The sequence below is a fragment of the Lagopus leucura genome, unplaced genomic scaffold, assembly GCF_019238085.1.
Source record: "Lagopus leucura isolate 7727_CA_CO unplaced genomic scaffold, USGS_WTPT01 Super-Scaffold_100030, whole genome shotgun sequence".
NCBI classification, from domain to species: domain Eukaryota; kingdom Metazoa; phylum Chordata; class Aves; order Galliformes; family Phasianidae; genus Lagopus; species Lagopus leucura.
The window spans coordinates 6,939,517-6,960,215 of record NW_024962281.1 but is presented as its reverse complement, the minus strand read 5'-3'; the positions used below and the strand labels follow the sequence as shown (position 1 = coordinate 6,960,215).

Below are 20,699 nucleotides of genomic sequence, written 5' to 3'. Positions count from 1 at the left end.
GGAGACAGGACAAGGGGAAACGGCTGGAAACTGCAGCATAGGAAGTTCTGCACAAATGTGAGCAAGAACTTCTTTACAGTGAGGTGACGGAGCACTGGAACAGGCTGCCCAGGGAGGTGGTGGAGTCTCCTTCTCTGGAGATGTTCAAGACCTGCCTGGATGCCGACCTGTGCGACCTGCTGTAGGGAACCTGCTTTGGCAGGAGGTTGGACTCGATGATCTCTGGAGGTCCCTTCCAACCCCTACAATTCTGTGATTCTGTGATAGTGTCTTTTTCCTGAATAACCTGTTACTAACACTAGGTGCATGAATCCCTGAATGACTGTTATATTTGGGAAAAGAAACTTGAAAGTTGTGTTTGGATCAGCAGTCCAGTGTAATCCCTCAGAGACTGAAGGAAGAGGTGCCAGCAGAACTGCATGAGCAGAGCTGCCCTTTCCTGGGCTGTTCCCTGCTGGAGCCCTGAGCGGGTTGGGAGGCATTACTGTGAGGATCACAATCCTTTCTTAATATTATCAATTCAGATGTCCCTCTGAAAGTATTTCATGCTCAGATGGATAAATGTTCAATGATTTTTTTTTTTTTTTAACTAATAAATAAAAATGCTTCTGGAAACCAGTGAACATTTTAATAGCAAGATTCTAGCATTTGGGCATGGGGATGGCAACCTTCCTCTGAGGAGCTGCATAGCTATTCATGTTACTGTGAGCTCTCGGTAGCTGAGATTAACTTCCTGACATACATTAAGACAGGAGCATTGAATAGGAAGGTAACATTTCAACGTTCTCAAGGCTTTTCATCTCTTTCTACTCCTGCTGCATTGGAACCTTTTAATGTAGATACTAAAAATAGGTCAGATGGATGACGCAGAGGATGAGTGATGGGAATAAGAAAGTTCCCTTGCCTCCAGAGGCTGCCTCATAATGCCTTGCCTCTGTGGATGGGGGTCTTCTCGATAACAAAGTATTGGGAAACATCACTGGTACCTGCCTTACCACTTCACCAAATGTTCAGTGTTCATTCATGTATTTTATGGTGCATCAATTCATTCTTTTATAATAATAATAATAAAAAAATGTGTATGCTACCATCCCAAACATGTTTTCAGCCTCTGTATTGCTCTTTTCTGAAAACATTTGAAAATCTCTTTGGATAGTATCCCCGAAACAAGCACCATAGGATAGATGAATAGCTCAGGGGCCCTTTTCTAGTCTTGTGGAAGACTGCTAGTTTTGCAGCTGCAAATAGAACAGACAAGCTGGCAGTTTAGGTGTTGCAGAACGCAAAACTGGCACTTGAGCTGTAGGAGCAGTGTTTCAGCTCAGCCTCAGATCTAAGTTACTGCTGCCTTTGTCCAGAGGTTTTCCTGTTGAGATTGCCACTGTGCTGGTAGCAAGCTATCCATGTGAGAAAGCACTCGTTTTTGTGTACTACACCAGAAAATCCATTGCAGTGCTGAGACAGAGAAGCACAATGACTACATGGCCAGCTGTGTATGTTCTTTCGTAACTGCACTCAAAGCAAACTTTCCATATTGTAATTCAAGGATTTCTCAACTAGTTATTTTTCAGATGCCATCCTTTTTTGGTTGGACCATGCAGTCTAGTTATTTTTAAAATCAATAGAGCTGATAAAACATGATGGTACTGAATTTTGGGATGCAGACTTCCAAAATGGTTACTGTAAAAATTCCTCCTTTTCTATGTCACCAAGTGAGGTGGTGAGATTTTTTTTCTGAGTCAGTGACGGCTGTGCTGTCATGGAGCAATGTGAAGTGTGCTGTGCTTTTACTTACTGTATAAGTTACTGGAGATATGCAGAAGACTTCCTAAAAATAAAGAAGCTGCTAACAAAATTACAGAAATAATGAGATTTAAGTGTTTTTGTACAAGGCTGCCTATTATAAGGATAATGCTGCTAAACACCTAGTTACCTAGAAGATAAAATTGTGATGTTTATTTTGCTATTGGAATAACACAAGGTTAAAGCATTCTTTCTTGCAGGATTTATTTACTGTACGAGGTATTACAGTACTGCACGGCTTCTGCTGCCCTGCATTCATGCAGATCCTTGCCTATAAGAGACATTTTCTTTAGAAGATACACTTCCTTTGGTATTGCTGTTTGTTTGAACGGCAGTAAAATACAGTTTCAACTGTATGTATGATAGTCATGTGTGCAATACATTATTCCCCCCCCCGCATCTTGTCTTTAAACAGATATTTTCAGAATAGTCTCATTGGAAACTGTTAATGGTGGTAAAATGTAGAAAGTTTCTCATCTCAGCTTTTAGTATTTTAGTGTTCCCAGCTGCAAAATTAAAAAAAGGAAAACAGAAGGTGCATAATCCAGTGATGTCCTTGGAGTAATAGTTAAAGGCATAATATTATGCACATAGGAGTTCCATGTATACGTGATATTGTAATTGGTTTGAAATATACATTGGAAAAAAAAAATTTAACTATGTAACCAGGTTTTTCATTCCTTCTGCTGGCTCACTCAGCACAGTGGGCAGCTTCCCAGAGGTTTGAGAAGTGTTTCTAATTAGGCTTACCCTGTCCAATGCAATACCTTTATCATCACTATAAAGAAACTGTTGTAATATATCCTCTCTGTGACTTCTGTTTATTTTAGTTTTCGCTAAATTAGACATGGCATTTCACAAATCTTCTGTGAATCCTATGTCCAGAATGGTGCTTGTGTCCTCAGTGACACCACCCACATCAATAGCAGCTCTAATCCTAACGGCGCTTTTATGGAGCGGTCTGAGTCGTGCCCCAGGGCACAGTCAGAGCTTTTAAGTTTGAGGCAGAAACACTGCCTAAGATCTGTTAGTCTTTGTGATTCCTTAATATGTGCTAACGCAAGTTTCATTCTAAACGGTGGTGTATAATTCCTTGCTACACTTACTATGTGAGTACCTTCTTTTCTCATAGCACTTGTTGTTTTCTCTATTGCAAGTTTCCTGTGCAAATGCTGTTTAAAGGTTGCAGTGTATTAAGGACTACCTGAGCATTGAGTATAATGTATTATATATAACGTGGCACTTGAAGCTCTGAAATGCTGAGAGATGCAGCTATCTGCTCCTATCCTGATGAACGTGCTTGTCTTAGAAGTGTGTTTTCTCCAGAAGAACATTGCTCCCAAAATCTAACAGTAAGCTGTCTTAATGAGCTGTCATTTCATGCAGGGCAATGAGGGATCAATGCCCCTGACCATGGAAAAAATCCAGAAGGTATGGGCAATGCTGTATGGAGTTCTTTAGGGAAGGTTGTGGGCACTGAACTTGGTACCCTCACTAACGCTGCTACATCTGAGCTCCCAACCAAATTGAATGGAGTGAGCAAAGACAAAAATGGTTGCACCTTTCTTTAGCAGGTTTGCTGGAAGTGTGTATATATCACTGTTAAAGTCTTTATTGTTAGTTCAAGGGTTAACATTAGGGCTTGGTGGCTCATTTTAGAGTGGAGGTTAACTGAGGAAATAAATTTTTCTCTGTGCATAACCTTTCATGATTGAACTCTTCCCCACTCCTGGAACTTCTTCCACTTCTTTGGTTCAGAGCCTCATATTTCCCCAGCAGTGTTTCCAGAGTGTTCCTTGTTCAAGGGGTATGATATAGAAAGGTTTTGTTTTTTCCAGTGCAGAAGCAGCAATGGTTGTAGGATAACTGTTTCAGGCACAACAAAACTGTATGTGATGTTTCCAGTTGTAAGCTGTGACTAGGAATGCCACATTTGTATGGTACTTCATAAGCAATGGTTATCTATCAGATAGCTGAGCTGAGCAGTTGCAGCAGATGAATCTGCAGAGAAAGCCACGTGGTCCAAAACCTTGCTGGAGCAAACTTTTAATTCATACCATAGTGCTGTTGTGTTACTGAGAGCAGAATACACCTCTTGCTCACTAATGTTGTCTTACTGAGCATTTGTACTTTGGTTCTTGCATTCCTATGTAAGGCGTGGACCCAGCAGAGTTGCCAGGCCACATCGTGGGTTACTTTTTCCTGTCATTGATATGGGAAGACAGCCTTCTTTACAGACTGCCTTTTGTATGTCATCCTGTGGGATGCTCCTGCAGTCTGTGAGGCTGTATGTACAGGTAGGCCATCCACAAGCTGTATTTCCTTTACAGAGTATTGCTCAGAGGGAAATCTCAGACCTGTAGGATTTTTCTTTCCTTAGGGCTGAAATCTGAAGTGCTTTTCAGATCCTTGAAAGTAGCAGGGCTGAAGTGACAGATAGTTAATATGTCCTTTTTTTTTTTTTTTTTTTTTTTAATGGACCTTATTCATTTTTCTTTTTTCTTTGATTTTACTTTATTTTTTAATGGAACTTGGTAGGGAGGATAAACAGGCAAATGAGAAGAACATCAACTAGATATTATCCTGCCTCAAATTGTGCATTTAAAGCAGAAAAATGGCTCACTGCTCACATCCCTCTACTCTCTCTTTTTTTTATTTTTTTTACTTTGTTTTTTAGACCACTGCAGCATCCAGATGACATCCTTATCTTAATTTACAAATATCACTACATAGCTTAGAAAAGAACTTGGAGTTACTTAATAAGCTCCTGGATCCTTTGAGAAATTTTTCTTTGGAAGGCGCAGGCAAAAACTTGGGCAAAGTATTTTTGGGATGTTTTATCAATGGTACATCTGTTCAGTCTCAGAGTGTGTTAACATACAGCCTATAAAATGCATGGAAAACTTCTAACTGTATTTGCTTTTTTTTTTTTTTTTTTTTTTAAATAAGTGATGTCTCATTGTCTGCAGTCAGAGATAATAAAAAATTTATAGCTATTACCCACTTGCTTTTCACTGTCGATGTGCATTTATTCATGTGGAGAACCTGACTCTCAGATATGGGTACCTACTCAGTGTTGCTGTAACTGGTAGCTGTAAGCACTTCAAGTTGAGTGTTCTCATGTGAGAAATGTAGGAGCGAATCTTTTGCTTGCCATTCCTGTGCTCGTTGTGTCACAGAGGTGTGGTGGTGCTCTTCTGGCTTTACTGAGCTGCTTTTTAAAGAAGAGGCAGTGGTGAAATAATTTGTAGTGGGTACAGGAAAGAAAATAATAATCTGACATCAGTCTGTGATTTTAATAGACTTAAAATTGTAGCATGCAAGCAGAAAGGAATGCAACAGCTTGTGGTGTTGATGTCAACCCATCTATTTATTTTATATCTATACATTTTTAAGGTAACTTTCAAAATACACTTCATGTGTTCACAGTGTGTGTGCCTTAAAAGTTCCTGGAAAGGTGCTTGTTGCAGGGTTCCAATTGTGCAGGGCTTCAATGAACAGCTGTGTGTAAATCGGGCTGTACTCCTGTAGGGTGTGTTGAACACTGCCTCTAGGATGCTGTCAGTCCCGACCCATGGACCTCCGTTTGTTTGCAGGGCAGGCTGTGTCCATGGGATCCGGCTCGACTCCCTGGAAGCCACCCAGTATAAACTAATCAGAGAGCCCCCCCTGGTGTCGTAGAGTGTCCTCGGATATTAAATTTATATCAATCGCAGGAAGTCTTGGCAATCAAGCTAGTCACTTTTTCCCTTCACATCTGGATGTAAATTTTTTGTTGTTGTTGCAGAGGTCACAGGAATCATGGGTAGGGCATGGAACGAGGGCCATAGAAAACATGGGAAAGGAAGAATAAAACTGTATTTCCACCTTTTTAGAAGTGGTTATTTTTAAGTGACCTGGAACGATGCCAAACTACACAACTTTTATTTTTGAAGTTTACATTTGTTGCTGAATTAAGTGTGGCTTAACGATGCTTTGTTTTGGAACGCTTTGTGCCATTACATCTCATCCTGACATTTATCAAAGAGATTTCTCCTAGTTGCTCTGAACAATAACTTCACTGCAGGATTGATTTAGAAATAAGTGGTTTTTTTTTTCCCAGTTTAGTCAGCTTTAAGTGCACTTTTTTAATTGTTACCTAAGTTTCCCCTGGTTCCCTTCCCCCCCCCCCCCCCCCCTCCCCCCCTTCCATACCTTATGCTGCCGTTCCTTTACAGTTTGCATCTCTTCATGCATTTTCCAATCTTAAATATTGTACTCTAACAAATGAAGGAAATGCTTAACTTTATGCTCTCCCACCCACCCCCAGCTCCTCATCACATCTCAAACAAGTGCTTAAGGAGGGTTATAAAAACAAACACAACCTTTCCATTCAACTGCCTGGCTTGCCTTGCTCAGGACAAGGGAGCCAGTGTGCTGAAAGCAGCACAGCTCTGGAGCCTCTAGCTTTGCCTTGTGGCTTTCTTGTTTGTTTTGGGTTGTTTTTTCAAGTTCCATGCATCTGGGAAATAAAAGTTGTATTAGTTTGCATTTGTATATATGGCAAAGAAAAATGTCAAAAAAGGAGCTTGAGATGCATTTAGTGTAAATGAATTTGTAAAACCTTAATTGCTGTTGTTCATACCTACTGCTGTGTTCCTGTAGGCTTTTTTTTAATATAGATGGGTTTTGTGAGCTTGCTGATTATTTATTCAGTCATGTAACTTATTTCTCTTTAGACACAAAGTTGAATAAAATCATCCATCAGAATCTGACAGCAGGAATTCTCATGCTGAGAATCCAAGCTTAAGTCCAGGAATCTTATTCTGTTTTAACAATTACCTTCTGTGTGCCCTTTGGGACTTAAGGGGATCTCATTCTTGTTTCTGCTCCCTGTCCCAAGATTTTTGCTATCTTTATGCCAAGTAAAACTAAACGTGCTAACTCCTACATGGACGGAGGAATAACTACTGAGCATCTTGATTTATTTTTTTCCTGGTCCTTTCAAGCTTGGGGTGGGAGGGCTGGGAGGGAGGTGTTAAGCAATGGTCACCACCTCATTCTATTGTATTACATTGTATGACAGTATCAATTTGTCCTTTTTACAGTTCAGCTAATTTGACTTGATTGGACGATGTGTATATTGAAGTCATCTTGCAGGACTGGCTTCTGACACCAACTGCACAATGAGCTTTAACTAAATTTTCCAACTTGTCTTCAATTTGTGTGCATATGTAACTTGTAAGTTATTTTGGATACGCTGCAAAGAATGCAAGGACAACACGGTGCTAGGTTTCCTTTTGGAAACCACCTATCAACAATTGTAGTACAGCTTTTATGGGAAAAATACTTTTTTCCAAGTTCCGTTTTTCTGTGCACTCTCATAGATGTTGCTTGAATTCCTTGTAATCTTTGCATTGCTGTAATTGTAAAACAGCTTTTCTTCTTCTTGTTTTCTCTTGAATAAATTTTAGATGGAAAACAGACCCTCTAGTGACTCTCATCTCTATTGTGGTCTTCCATTGGAGTGTTGTTTTGGGGCTTGGTTCCTGGCTTTTTGTTTACCATCACCTGTTTGGTGTTGATACTTGGAGTTTCTCGTAGCACTCATCATTCGTAAAACCTGCTGCTGATTGAGTTGTAAAGCTTCTTGTGTATCAACACATGGTACAGAGCTCTAAGCAAACCATATCTAGTCAGGGAAGTTATCACCTTTGACTGTAGTGGTTCAGTTTGGATTTTAATTTGACCAAAAGCCATTTTTATTGGACTGAATCCAGCTCTAACGCAATCCATAGTTTCTCATCTATATTCTTGAAGACTAATGGAATAGTAAAATCTTAAAGGTAACATAAATGTGTTGTATAGTGTCCTCAGGATAACTTCTGCACTGAAGATGTTTTTTCCCACCCTGTAGAGGTATCTCATTAAGGTACCCACTAGTGTCATTATTAAGTTTTCATGTGTTTCTCAGTTTCGATGGTAATCTTTGTGTGTGTTAATTTTTTTTCCTTTGCAGCACCAATGTGGTTATGAATTATTCAGAAATAGAGTCTAAGGTTCGAGAAGCAACCAATGATGATCCATGGGGACCTTCAGGGCAACTCATGGGAGAGATTGCCAAGTAAGTGATAATTTGAGGCAGTGATGAAGAAAGGCGCATTTTATAGCGGAATGTGAAATTTGCTGTTAAATCAACTCTGGTAATGCTGACTGATAATACTGAAGGGATGCTGTAAATAAATTCCTCTTTTAAACACAATCATTTTTTTTTAAATGTGTTATCTTACAATGTACTGGAAACTGTCAAGCAGAAAACATAGTCAAATTATTTTTGAAACACTTGATTTTATGTACGGAACCTCAGTTTGTTCAGTGGGTCTGACTTTGCTGGAGTGTTTATTTTCAAACTGATTTTCTGTGACTTTTGAAATAGAACGGAACTGGTCAAATTCTTTTTGAACTGTTTTCTGCCAAATTTAGTTTGGAAGTTACGTGTTTGACTAGTTGCTGTAGTTATCAGGGTATTTTCCTTTATGAAAAGCATTATTCTACTGCCTTAGATTTGTAGATTAATTTCTTTCTTTTGTAGTCCTACAATGTAAATTACTTCTGTATGACTAAGAAGCAGTGATAGCTTTTTCCCTTGCAACGCTGTCAAACTCGGATGGCTTTAGATCAAGCCTGCCATCTACTGTCAGTGCTGAGACTTAACAAGCTATTTCTGCAAGCCACTGAGAATAACATTTCTTTACTCCTTTTGTTTAATTTTTTAGGGCAACATTTATGTATGAACAGTTTCCAGAACTTATGAACATGCTTTGGACTCGCATGCTGAAAGACAATAAAAAGAACTGGAGGAGAGTTTATAAGGTGTGTATTAACATGAACTAGAATTATTCAGGATTTTGTTTGGCTTACAAAGGATGTAAGTGTAACATTGTGATTTAGTGTGATTAAGCAGATATCACTCTGCTAGAAACCTGTAATTTCTTTACTAACTCTCTGCTTAATAAATCTATTATTGCAGTCAAAGATGTCTTTCAAAGGAAAAGTAAATATCTGCTTTTAGAAAAGCTACTTCATGAGTGTAATGTTGTAATTGCATTTTGCTGATGTTCAAGCATTGGAGTAATATTCGCATTTTTAATCTAACCAATGGAATTGTTACTGTGGTACAAGAGAAGCAGATGATAAATTATTATGCTATCAAGACAATGTTCTTAAAGGAATTCAAAAATATCTGAAATAAGATTAAATTGCAATTTAATTTTATGACAGTTCACAATTCAGTAAATTGTGGTTTTGCTTTGAGTGGAGGCAGTTTTGTTACAGATCTTGTTGTATGAGGGTATGCCCTACTTGCATTTTGGAAACAGAACTGAAAATCATTTGCATTTTTCTTGTCTTTGGCTAATTAGCGTGATACGGAAACTTTTTGCTTAAGAATATCATGCTGCACTTAAAGTGGTGTTCAGTGTTCACTGAATTATGCAAATATAACCTCATTTTTATAGAACTGATGTATTAAACTAGCTTATATTTTGTTGATGCCTGGTTGGAACAAGACAATTAATTCTAAGGCATAGTTTGTGCTTTTCACAGGTGCTTGATGTTTTGTATTCATAGTAATTGTTTTCCCTGAAGTACAATATAAATTAATATTTAATGCTATCACACATAACTACTTAATGTTATAAAGGCTGCTTGGAATTGCTTATCAGGTTTGGATAAGTTGAAATATAATGATAGTTTTTAGCTGTTAAAGGTACTACTTCAGAGTGTTTTTTCTTCCCCAGATAGAAATCCTAAACTTAAAAAAAAAAAACCTGCAATTAAAGTAATTCTTCATTCATTTCATAACTTGCTCAAGTTTGTCCTGAAATGCAGTTTTGAATATCCATTGCATCCAGTGTAAGGCTTCTTACATTTCTGTAGGAGTTACTTTTGGAAGCTGTGACTGAGAAGCAGAAGAAAATGTTTCATTTTGCAGAGTTACTTTTTTCTTTTAAATTTCTTTGTGTATTTTAAAACAAGCAGTCGCTGATGAAGGCAATTACTTGTGATTTGGTAACATTAAATTATAGTTTAACAAATGCAGTTTTGATATCTTGAAGAGCAAAAAGTATGTGTTTGGGGGAGGGAGAGGGAGAAGAGGGAGAAGATGGATGTTGGCTTTTTGCTTTTGTTTTTTCTCTGTAGGTGAACCCATATGTTAAGCAGTTATATAGAAGGGGAAGATCTTATTATTAAGTAGTTTTGATGGGGGCAGTTTTGGATTTCATTTTTTTTGTTTTGGGGTTTTTTTTAATTGAGCTTTTGTTCATGCAATCATAAGGTGCTTTGTATTTTTATAGTCTTTGCTGCTCCTAGCTTACCTCATAAGGAACGGATCAGAGCGTGTTGTTACAAGTGCCAGAGAACACATTTATGATTTGCGATCCCTGGAAAATTACCACTTTGTAGGTGAGCAATAGAAAAATCTTATAAGCAAATTAAAACAGTAGTTGGAGTTGTCAGTCACCTGAACCAGCTTAGAAGCTTCCCCAGTCTAATTAGAATGTGACTGTTGCCAGTTGTGTGAAGAGTGCAGAATCCAAGACGTGGGACCCTAGAGTATTAATTAGTGAAGACAAGAACTTGCAGAAAAGACTGGCTAATAACAACAGAACCAACACAACATGAGTGTTCGGGTTTTTATTAAAATATGCACTAGAGACTGGTCCCCTGTGGTGTCCGTAAAGGAATAGCTTTAATCATATGGGAAGAAAAGGTTAGAGCTCCAAAACACACACATCTGTTTGAAGCTAGGGCTTTTTCCTCCCACCAAATAATATTTACAGTGCAAAGGCAGCAAGGCCAGTGTGTGTTTTGAATGTGAAAAAGGCTGGGAAAGGAGCATGTTTAGCTTGTAGTACATCCTAACTGAAAGCACTTCTTCAAAAATTGAGTTTTGCAAATAAGAGTGAGTTTCTGCAATTAAAGTTGCAAAAACTGGACCAAAAAGACCGAGCAAAAAGGCTTATGTTCTGGAGGGTTAAAATATTTCGTGGAAAATACAATTTCTATTTATAACACTGGTCTTTTCAATGTTTTGGCAGCAGTTAAACATTTTCTAAACACACCATTCAGTGAACTGTCAGTTATGTAAGGCTGAGCATTTGTGTTGAAGCAATATTTGGTCCCCTTAAAGCAGAAGCAGCAGACCTTGGTATCCTTAAGATCTTTCACTTCAGTTACTTTAATTGTAACTTAAATTTTCTTGATAGTTTGTGAAGTTCACTATCACTGCCTCTAGTTTATTTTCTTTTCTCATTTCTTCCCCCTCTCTTTCACACTCCCTTTCCTGCATTACCTACATAGATGAAAATGGCAAGGACCAGGGTATAAATATACGCCAGAAGGTGAAAGAAATGGTTGAATTTGCACAAGATGATGATCGACTTCGGGAAGAAAGGAAGAAAGCAAAGAAGAACAAAGACAAATACATTGGTGTTTCTTCGGACAGTGTAGGAGGGTTTCGATATAGTAAGTATTAACCAGTTTTTGCTGGTCAAGAGTTGACAATCTAGACTTTTAACTTGCCTAAGATAAGCAGGGAAAAAGCCCAGATAATTACTGAGGAATTTCTAAGATGCTCTTTTAGATGACAAAGAAAAAACATTCTTTAACTGTCAGTGTTTTTACTATTATTAAATAAACCTTGCACTTCTTTCCCCCACATTTAATTTCTTCAAAACCTATTTTCCTTTGGCAGATTCTTCAGTTTTTTTAGTGAGTTTTCATGTAAATAAGTTAACTAAAAACCTACAAGCAGCATTGATGCACTGGCTTAGCCAAAACTTAGCTATTTTCTTTTCACCTTTAGATGGAGTCTCACTGAGAAATGAATGCTGCTGTAGCAATAGGGAAGTCAGAATTTCTTACTGTAATAAAAAAAAAAAAGTGATACTTTCTGTCTCTCATAGGACAAGAATACTGTTCAACTACTTTCTGCCAACCTACTTTAGAACCATTGTTTAACTGGAATTAGGGCTTTCAGGACGGTACCACTGTTTTGGTGAAACAATGGAGGTACTACATACCATTAGACTTGTTAATTCCCCAAGTAATTCTGTTTAGACGTTTGAGAGCTATCTGGGTTATCTATGTGGATTCTGATGTCTGTCAGATCTGACTTCACATATGTGCACCACGTATATTGGAGAGCTTATATATCAGGAGTTTATCAAGTCACTGTCTCAGTGTTTATAAAACTTTGCTTGATTAGTAGTGTTGGGCCCATGTGCTTTTCAGGGGAAGACTCCCAGAGGTAAGACACAATTTGCTTTATGCAGACCTATTAAGCTTATATAAGATTTTGGCTGTAGAAGATGAAATACCATCAACTTGTTTGTTTTTTTTGTTTTTTTTAGAGAGTACATTCTTCTTTCTGACAAGCTTGATCAGATAAAGGCACACAACTGGCACACTGTTTTTTGTACCTAGTCCAAGTGTGCAGCTTCCTTCTTACTCCCCAGTCCCTGCCATAAAGCATAGCAGGGATCTGAGCTTGAACCTGCTTTTTATGTATGACGTGTCCCAGCATGTCATCCATTATTTAGCTGTCAGTCTTAAAATGTTTATCGTATTTTCTTTGGCATGGGTAGATTCTTGGGTTCTTTTATTAAGGGACGAGTCCCCATGTCACAACGATACAAGCCTTTGGTCTATTAAAATCAGTGACTTCTTTGAGAGAAGTGTTAGGTATATGATATGTATGAGTAGGAACTGTACATGACCTATACTTCAACTGCTACTCTTTAGTGCTCTGCATTTCTCTACTATTTTTGACAGATTACTTCCCTGTGTTGCTCTGTTCTTCCTTTTCCTTGTATGCAGAGCAGATGGAAATCTCTATCTCCATGGCAGGATGTCTTTATTATATTCTTACAGGCTGTTGCTACTAGCCTGGAACTCTGCTGGTTCTCTCTTTAAGAAATACTTATGAGTCACTGCATCTGTACTTTGAGTACATGCTCCTCTATCTATTCTCTCTGTGCTTTTCTTTTGACTTGCTCTGAACAGAGTCGTGATTCCGTCTATGTATGCTGGGTAGAAGACTTTTTTTTCCCATATATTCTGAAGATTTAATTCAAGTTTTTGAGTTTAAAGGACTGTCTCCTTTTGTCGTTTATTCCATTGTTATGGTAGAGGATTTTTAATTTTCCTCTCATCTGTTGAGTAAAGTCCTTAATCTTCCTAGCTGCACAAAACAAGTTTTCTTTCCCAGGTCAGACTTTAACCTAAAAAAAAAAAAAAAAAAAAAAATCAAGTTACTTAAATAGAAAATGCTTGTATTTTCATAATTCTGCTTAGTTCTTTTTGTCCTGAAAATGCTGAGTTCTAAGTTCTTTTATCTTTATTTTAAAATTCCTATTTCACAAGGAAGTCTTTTAATGGAACCCACTTTAAAATGCTTGGGAGCCTGACACAAGCTGAAATAAGGCCATTTCACTCTCCTGCAAAATTTAAGTTGTACTGCTGTTTCTTACAATTTCTCCTTCTCCAGTGATAGAGATCCCACTGAGTATCTGGCTGATTTCTGTCAGGCACTCAACTTTGAACAAACTTGTCTGTCCTTTATGGATCTAAACAAAATATGATTGGAGACGTGCATTTATTTCCTTGATAAGAAAAATGTATTCTCTGGTGTATCGTGTTATTGGACAGATAGATCTCAAATTCTACACCTTGTAGAGCTGAAATCCATCATTTTCTTTTTATTAAAAATGGCTTAATTGAATACATCTTGAACATGACCCAAGCTACAATTTAATTTGTATGTTAACCTGAAGTAATGAATTTTTCACCGTTCTTCCTTTCTTCTCTTCAGTCTTACTCAGCATTAGCAGTCAAAGTCACATTTTTCAGTAGTATTAAAAAAAAAAAAACCAACTCTTTTCTGTGTGTGATGGTTCCAAATAAAAACTGTCAGCTATCTTTAAGATCTCACTATGGAGGTCTCGATTACTTGAATAGAAAGGGACAAATTTTCTAAGTGTTCAGTAAAGACCAGGGTACTCCATGGCTGAGGAAAAAGCGAGTTGCTTTACAGTCTCTTTTTCATCTTTCTGAAAGGAGGTTTTATTTAAATGATGAGCATAGAAAGAACAAAGTTACTGTGCATTTCTCACTTGTCTTTAAATAGTTTGGTACAATGCTTTTATCTGTTCTTGAATTTCAGCGTATAAAAACCTTTGATTTACCTCTGTGAACACACAGGTTGGCTCAGGATGAAATATCATGCATTAAGTGTCTGTTATAGAACTAGCATGTCCCATTTCTGATAAGCTGCTTATCCAGCCAGGGTTGGTTGTACCACTTGGGGTTCTCCAGCAGAATCTAATAGTATCCTGATGTGCTGCATAGTATGTTAAGATTGTGTGGTTGGCATAAACAAAAGTCTTTGATTCTGCATTTCTGCCACTTAATGATGTGTATTACATATTGTGCACTGCTGTAGAAGTGTTAATTCAGCATTACAGGAGCTTTCAGTTTGCTTTGAAATTGTGTAAGCTTTATGTCTGTAGAGGGGAGAAACTTGAGAACAATTTGAAAGAGACCACAGGCATTCATTTGCTGTTACCTTTAGTGTTTTTGTCTTAATGCCTTACACAGGTGAAAGATATGATCCTGAGCCCAAGTCAAAATGGGATGAAGACTGGGATAAAAAATCTTCTTTTCCGTTCAGTGATAAGTTGGGTGAGCTAAGCGACAAAATCGGAAGCACAATCGATGACACCATCAGCAAATTTCGAAGGAAAGACAGAGAGGACTCTCCAGAAAGATGCAGGTACTAGAGCTGTTTTAACATTAATTTATTCTGTGAAATTGCTGTTACAAAGCACTTTGACACTACTGATTATTAGCTACAGTCTGCTGCCATTCTTTGTGTGGATATGTGTTTACGGTCAGTACCTGCCTCTCTTACGCAGCTTAGCCTCAGGGAATAATGTAGCTCTGTTCATAGTTAACTGCTCTTGGCTGCCTTCCACTATAGCCCCCAGCTTAGATGGCTGCTGGCAGTGCAGGGAATTTGGCTGAAGTTCCTAAGCTTTTGCTTGTCTCAGCGTTTCAGTGGTCTTCCTTGTGCCAGTGTACCTGAAGTTGCTGTTTAATGCTACAGTTATGCCAAATGCTGAAGTGTTAAAGAAGAGGGAGATCCAAGATTGCTTTAGTCTATCTTGACACCATGCTGCTTCACTTCTTCATCTGAGGAAGAAGGTGGTACAGGTGACTGACTTCTGCACATCAAAAAAAAAAATTGAGCTTCCTCAAGAAACTTGTATTTTTTATGTATGGCAATTAATTATTTTGAAGTAAGGAAGAAATCCTACTCTGCTTTGCCCCGTAGAACTTTAAAAACATCACTTTTCAACATGTGCATCAACTTTTATTATTCAGAGATCACGTTCACACTTAAGAGTTTGAAATTGCTCAAGAGGAGGTATTGAAGTATACTGAAATTGTACTTTTTGGGAAACAGCTTAAAATTCAAATTTGCACTGAGATCTGATGAGCATTTCTTAGAGGAACATGTTCAAAAACATCCATGCATTTGGTATGTTTATATATGTGTTCATGTATGTTTGTGAATGGACATGTATATGTTACAACATCCACGATACTGGAGCAATTCCATAGGAAAATGAAAATAATGGTAGCATTTCCAAGAAAAAGGCAGCGTGGCCTTGTTGCTAGGACATGAATAAATCATGAACTGGTATTCGTTGCACACATCTGAGTTTTCTCTTAGAACTTGCTGTCGAAAGACTACAAAGAAGACGGGATCAGAAGAAAAGTAAACAATTCCAAACTTAACAATGATACATTGCTGTGTGCTTTTCTGTACTTTCAAAATGTCTGTGCAGCTCACTGTCCACAGTTCATGTAGAAAATGTGCAATAAGTAGTTTTATCTTCTGCTTCATTTCTGATGGCTCCTGAACTCATAGTTGTGCTGAGATAAAGCCTTGCACCTTACAGTATTTCACAGTCCTTCATACAGCCTGATCTTTCTAAAAAGGCAGTTATTTTGGTAATACTTGATATATATCTGTATCACGCATTATAGTCATCTTTTGTTTTGGTTAATAGTGTTTCTTTTCATTTCTCTTTTGATCTTGTAGCCCTTGTCCCTTCTTATTTGCTGTTCTTCCATTTTGTAATAAATGTTAGGTTAGTATTTGTTCTCTTCTGCAATAGTAAATGCAAGATTTGAAATAAAAGGGGAATTGGGGGGGGCCTAAACAAACAAGGAAGATTTTGGTAGGTAGTTACAGTTTTTCTTATCGTAAATGGGAGGTTAGGCTGCAGCAATATGGCTTCTGAAACAATGCCTAAAATGTTCATCTTCTCTTGACACAGTGATTAGAGAATATGAAAATCATGACATTTTATCAGTGTGCCAAAATGAAGAAATTTCTTCCTACAGAAAGCATCGAAAGATCTAAGGAGATAGAACTTACAGGTTATAAATTGTCTGTACTTGGAGATATTATAAATACAAACTTCAGAATACGTTTTATACTAACTGAATGCTGTATTTGTATGAATTTAAATAATTAAGCTTAATAAAAACATGAAATTTTAATAATCATGTGACTTAACTCTCAACAACGCAGTATTGTACTGTAAAGGCTTCATGAAATCCATATGCTTGTTTCTCTCCTTTTAGCAAATTATTAAAAACAAAAAGCTTCCAGAAAAACTTCCTAGTTGATGTAGTAGCAGGCTACAATTACTAACATGGCATTAAGGTGCCATTTCACTAGGAAGAGTGGCTAAATGGTGATAGTTGTTCATCTGGCAAATCTGCTGTTATGTGTTCTCTTGTTTCGAGTTTAATAGCTTTATAAATCATTTTCTGTAGCATTGTAAAGCCAATAAAGGTCTTGAAGCACAGAAAATAAATCTGACTTGTGCATCTTCAGAACGTTTGATGGAAGCCAGATGATACAATCTTTACCTCCTGTATGCATAGCAGAAGTACTTGGCCTAACTTCTGGATTTCTGACTGCTAGCAAAGCTGGTATTTTCCAGGGAAGAAAAAGAAAAAATGCTCAAAGTAACCAAGAAGTTAACTTGTGATATATCTGCCTAGAGTTTGTAGTAGCTTACAGTGAAATAGCAGTTCACACAACTAAGTACAGAGAAACCTACTCTGCATTTTTATGTATTGCTGTGGAAGAATCTTTTTTCTCCAGAAATATATCCCTTTGGAATTAGAGAAGACCATAAACAATATCCCACAGGAATAGGAAAAACTTCACTTCTCTCTTAGTTTTGATTTATTCACTTAAGACCAAAGAACTAATAAATTGCTGCCCTGATTCTAGCCTTGTATGCGTTTTATTTTACTAAATTACCTGCAGATAGGCATTGTTTCAGAAGATCCATTAGGTTTTTTTGTAGGAATTTTTGTGCTTTATCAATCCTTGCTTCTCTGGTGTTCAGAAAGGTTGCTGCAGGCAGCAGGACGGGAAGGAAGGGAAACATCAGTGCTGCTTTGACAGGAGGCAGCAGCGATGTTTAAAGGCGACTTTTGTTACTGTTTGTAGTAGGTTCTATTCGCGTGGTCTCGGGCAGTTGGTAACTATTTCTATTGCCTTAAGGACTGTTCAAAGAAAGCAAAAACGTATACTAATCTCAAGGCAAAGAGAACACGTATCCATAGTTTAGTTTCTGGAAGTTACAGCCACATATTTCCTTTCTAGATCTCTTAATTATTTAGTACAGCGCAAGCTGTAACTTCTATTTTTTTTAAGTTAATTCTGCAGTTCTCAGATGAAGCACTGTTATTTTACTATTCTGAGCACGGTAAATACACTTTAAGGGAACATTAATCTGTAATGTCTGATTGCTGTTAATGTGATGGTTAAGGAAAGACTTAAACCAGATCTCCTGAGACAGTTCTGAAAAGGTACAGGTTGTCATAGAAAATTGGGTATTGTAATGTTTGTCCTGCATTCTGGCATGCATGTTTAATTTCTTTTTTCAAAAGCTTTTAGGCATTTATTTTGCTGTAGATCGTTAAGACTCACTCTTCTCGTTCTTATATTGATTGGACTTTGATTATCAGTTACTTCCTCAACCCACAGTGTATGCATAGACTAGGCAGGCTCCATAGTGAAGACAAGAATTGCATTGCAGCAGGCTTTGAGACTTAATTGTGATTGTCCTGACCTTAGTATTTCAACACGTTTAAAAGGAACTTTTGTCTTAAAGGCCTCAGAGGAGTGTGTATGATGTAGGGTGCTAACATGAGCATCAGTCTTCTCTGTGCTTGTATTAAATCCTGATGCCATAAATAAGAGTGTGGTTAGGAGTCCCATTGTATTCATTTTGTACATAGTTAATGTACGTGCAGGAATCCCAAACTGGAACAGTAGTCTGTTGTTTCAAGTCAGTGTTAAAATTGGAAGTGTAAGTTTAGGTGACAACATTAGAGCTCAGTTGTTTGTTAAGGTTGGCTCAAGCAAATGTCAGCAGTCACTGGGCCTGGAGCTGTGAGTTCAAGAACTTTTCTTTAAAAAAAAATAGTACACTGAGCATTTGCACTCACTAACGGTAATGAATTGAGCCATCATCCCTAGTGGTGTGTAGGTAGTTTGTGTAGAAGAAATGAAACACATGCAGTGTGTTCCAAAAAGCCTGCTATTGTTAACAGAGAACAAAGGCTACCCTCCAGAGTATATTTCAGTTACTGTCATATTCGTACTGACAAAGGGACATCATTTCTTAAATTTTAGTTTTAATATTCTAATGCATTATTAAAATATAAAACCTTTCCACTTTCAAATACCTTGCTAAGGGAATTACTATTTCAAAATACTCTTCAATATATTTAAGCTTTTTCTACAGTAATTTTCAGTGTTATGTACAAATCTTGCTTTGATGATAACAGGCAACATGACTATTAGCGGAGGTGAAATTAGGTTGCTTGTGAAATGCTTAAAGTGTAAGAGTAGAAAATTTAAGAATAAAAAATATTGCACAGTGACATCTAAAAAGTGTTCACTTAAAATGCTGATGCTTTTATTCTTTTACATTTTGAGAACAAATGTGTTTTCCTGTGGAAAATGAATAGCATCACTGCATTGCATACTTATGTAAAAAGTTTTTCCACAAACATCCTGAAGAAAATATTTATCTAGAAAGGGAACTGAGTTGAAATAGGAATGGTGCTCTTCAAATCTGAAAGTTAGTACCTGTATCTTGTTCACTGCTTGCTGGCTCTTGGTCTAAGTGAAGAGCAGATTTGCCAGCTAAACTTCTTGTTGCTGACTCGTTATACAGTGTGTGGAGGAGTTCCCATCAGAAGGTGATTAAGCACACTGGATTTAAACACTGATTTCCTGTTAACCTCTGTGTTGGACTTGCAGCTAACATTTAACAAGATAACTTGCTTCTCTTCATCTTTTGTGTACTATAGGTGTGGTGCTATACTTATGATGTGTTATTTAAGGCTGAAACTAGCTTTCTCAAATGTAGGAAGTAGCAGTATTTCATTATGAACCATCACTACAAGGATCTGCAGTAATCAAAACTGTTGTGACCTACGCCAAATTGTCTGCTTAACTAACTGGGTAGTCCATCATGAATGATATTTACCAATTTCATTCTTCCAGTGACAGCGATGAGGAAAAATCAAGAAGAAGTAAATCTCCCAAAGCTGAATTTAAGAATGAAGAGGAGACTGTGACAACCAAACATATTCATATTACACAGGCTACAGAAATTATCACCAGCAGACACAAACGTTCAGCAAATCCTTCAAAAACCATTGACTTAGGAGCAGCAGCGCATTATACGGGTGATAAAGCAAGCCCAGAACAGAATGCTGCATCTCATGCTGGGCAACCTACAGCAAAGGTGAGACAAGGAAAGAGCACAGTAGAATATCAATTTAGAAAACTTTCTCTAAACTCTGGGGCAATTTCTACTTTAAGAAAAGAGTTTTTATTATGGTATTCAGGGGAACTGTTCTATTAAAAGTGAGTATGAGTGATTTTGAAAGGCAGTGAAGCTAGCTGTTCAGTATTGGTCTGAAATTTAGCTAAATTTTAGCAATTGAATTTAAAGACAAACCTGCTATCTCTAGAAAGCACTCATCCTAAATGACTTCAAGTAGTTTTCCTTTTTGTGATGTTGGTTGGTTTTGGAATAGACAAACAGCTGCACTTCAAACTGTATTTCACACACAAAAACTTATAACTACACAGCTTTTAGGCTTTTCTGTAAGTTACTGTAGGCAATATAACTCTTTAAACAAGGTCATTTTGAATTGCTTGTGTGAGCACAGTTGTTGTCTTTTCTAAACTGGCCTGATCTTAAGCTTGTCTTAATTTCAGATCCATCGCAGTAACTTCCACAGAAGTTCTCCTTACGTTCATCAGGCAGACCTTAGTTTTCCATATGTATATATAAAGATAACTGTAGGAATTTTTAAAGGAACTTGTGGTGAGGTGTAATTTTTTGTCCTACTTAAATTTCCTTCTTTATGAAGACTTTTAATTATTATGGAACCGTTAAAATGTAACTTTCTCTCTTAATGCAGGTCAATGTGAAAGGAGTTCTGCAAATTTCACTCTTCCTGTTTTCATAAAGGAAGACGTCTTTTCCTTGAACGAATGATGCATCTGTCCAGTTCTGTTTTAAAAGTGGTAGTGACACAAAAGATTAATTGCATTTCTTTTTCAGGCTTTTGTATCCTCTGGCAGCAAATCATCAAATGACCTGGTTGATCTGTTGTTTGATGGAGCGAGCCAGCCAGTCGCAACAGGTTAGTGTGCTTTTATGGTTTAATCATCTTAATGCATATTCTGATGAACCAATTCTGAGGATAAATTTGTTTGATGTTCCAAAGATAGAGAA

The 20,699-nt window shown here is 37.4% G+C and overlaps 1 protein-coding gene across 1 annotated transcript in view; it reads left to right on the top strand.

Annotated features, from left to right (window-relative positions):
• The window catches only part of CLINT1 (clathrin interactor 1), a 47,886-nt gene that overhangs the window by 16,257 nt on the left and 10,930 nt on the right, over window positions 1–20,699 (top strand). Inside the window, exons 2-8 of the mRNA XM_042881659.1 lie at window positions 7,802–7,906; window positions 8,559–8,655; window positions 10,140–10,248; window positions 11,146–11,310; window positions 14,443–14,617; window positions 19,454–19,697; window positions 20,526–20,607. Coding sequence (XP_042737593.1) covers window positions 7,802–7,906; window positions 8,559–8,655; window positions 10,140–10,248; window positions 11,146–11,310; window positions 14,443–14,617; window positions 19,454–19,697; window positions 20,526–20,607 — 977 coding nt within the window. The remainder of the gene's footprint in view (window positions 1–7,801; window positions 7,907–8,558; window positions 8,656–10,139; window positions 10,249–11,145; window positions 11,311–14,442; window positions 14,618–19,453; window positions 19,698–20,525; window positions 20,608–20,699) is intronic.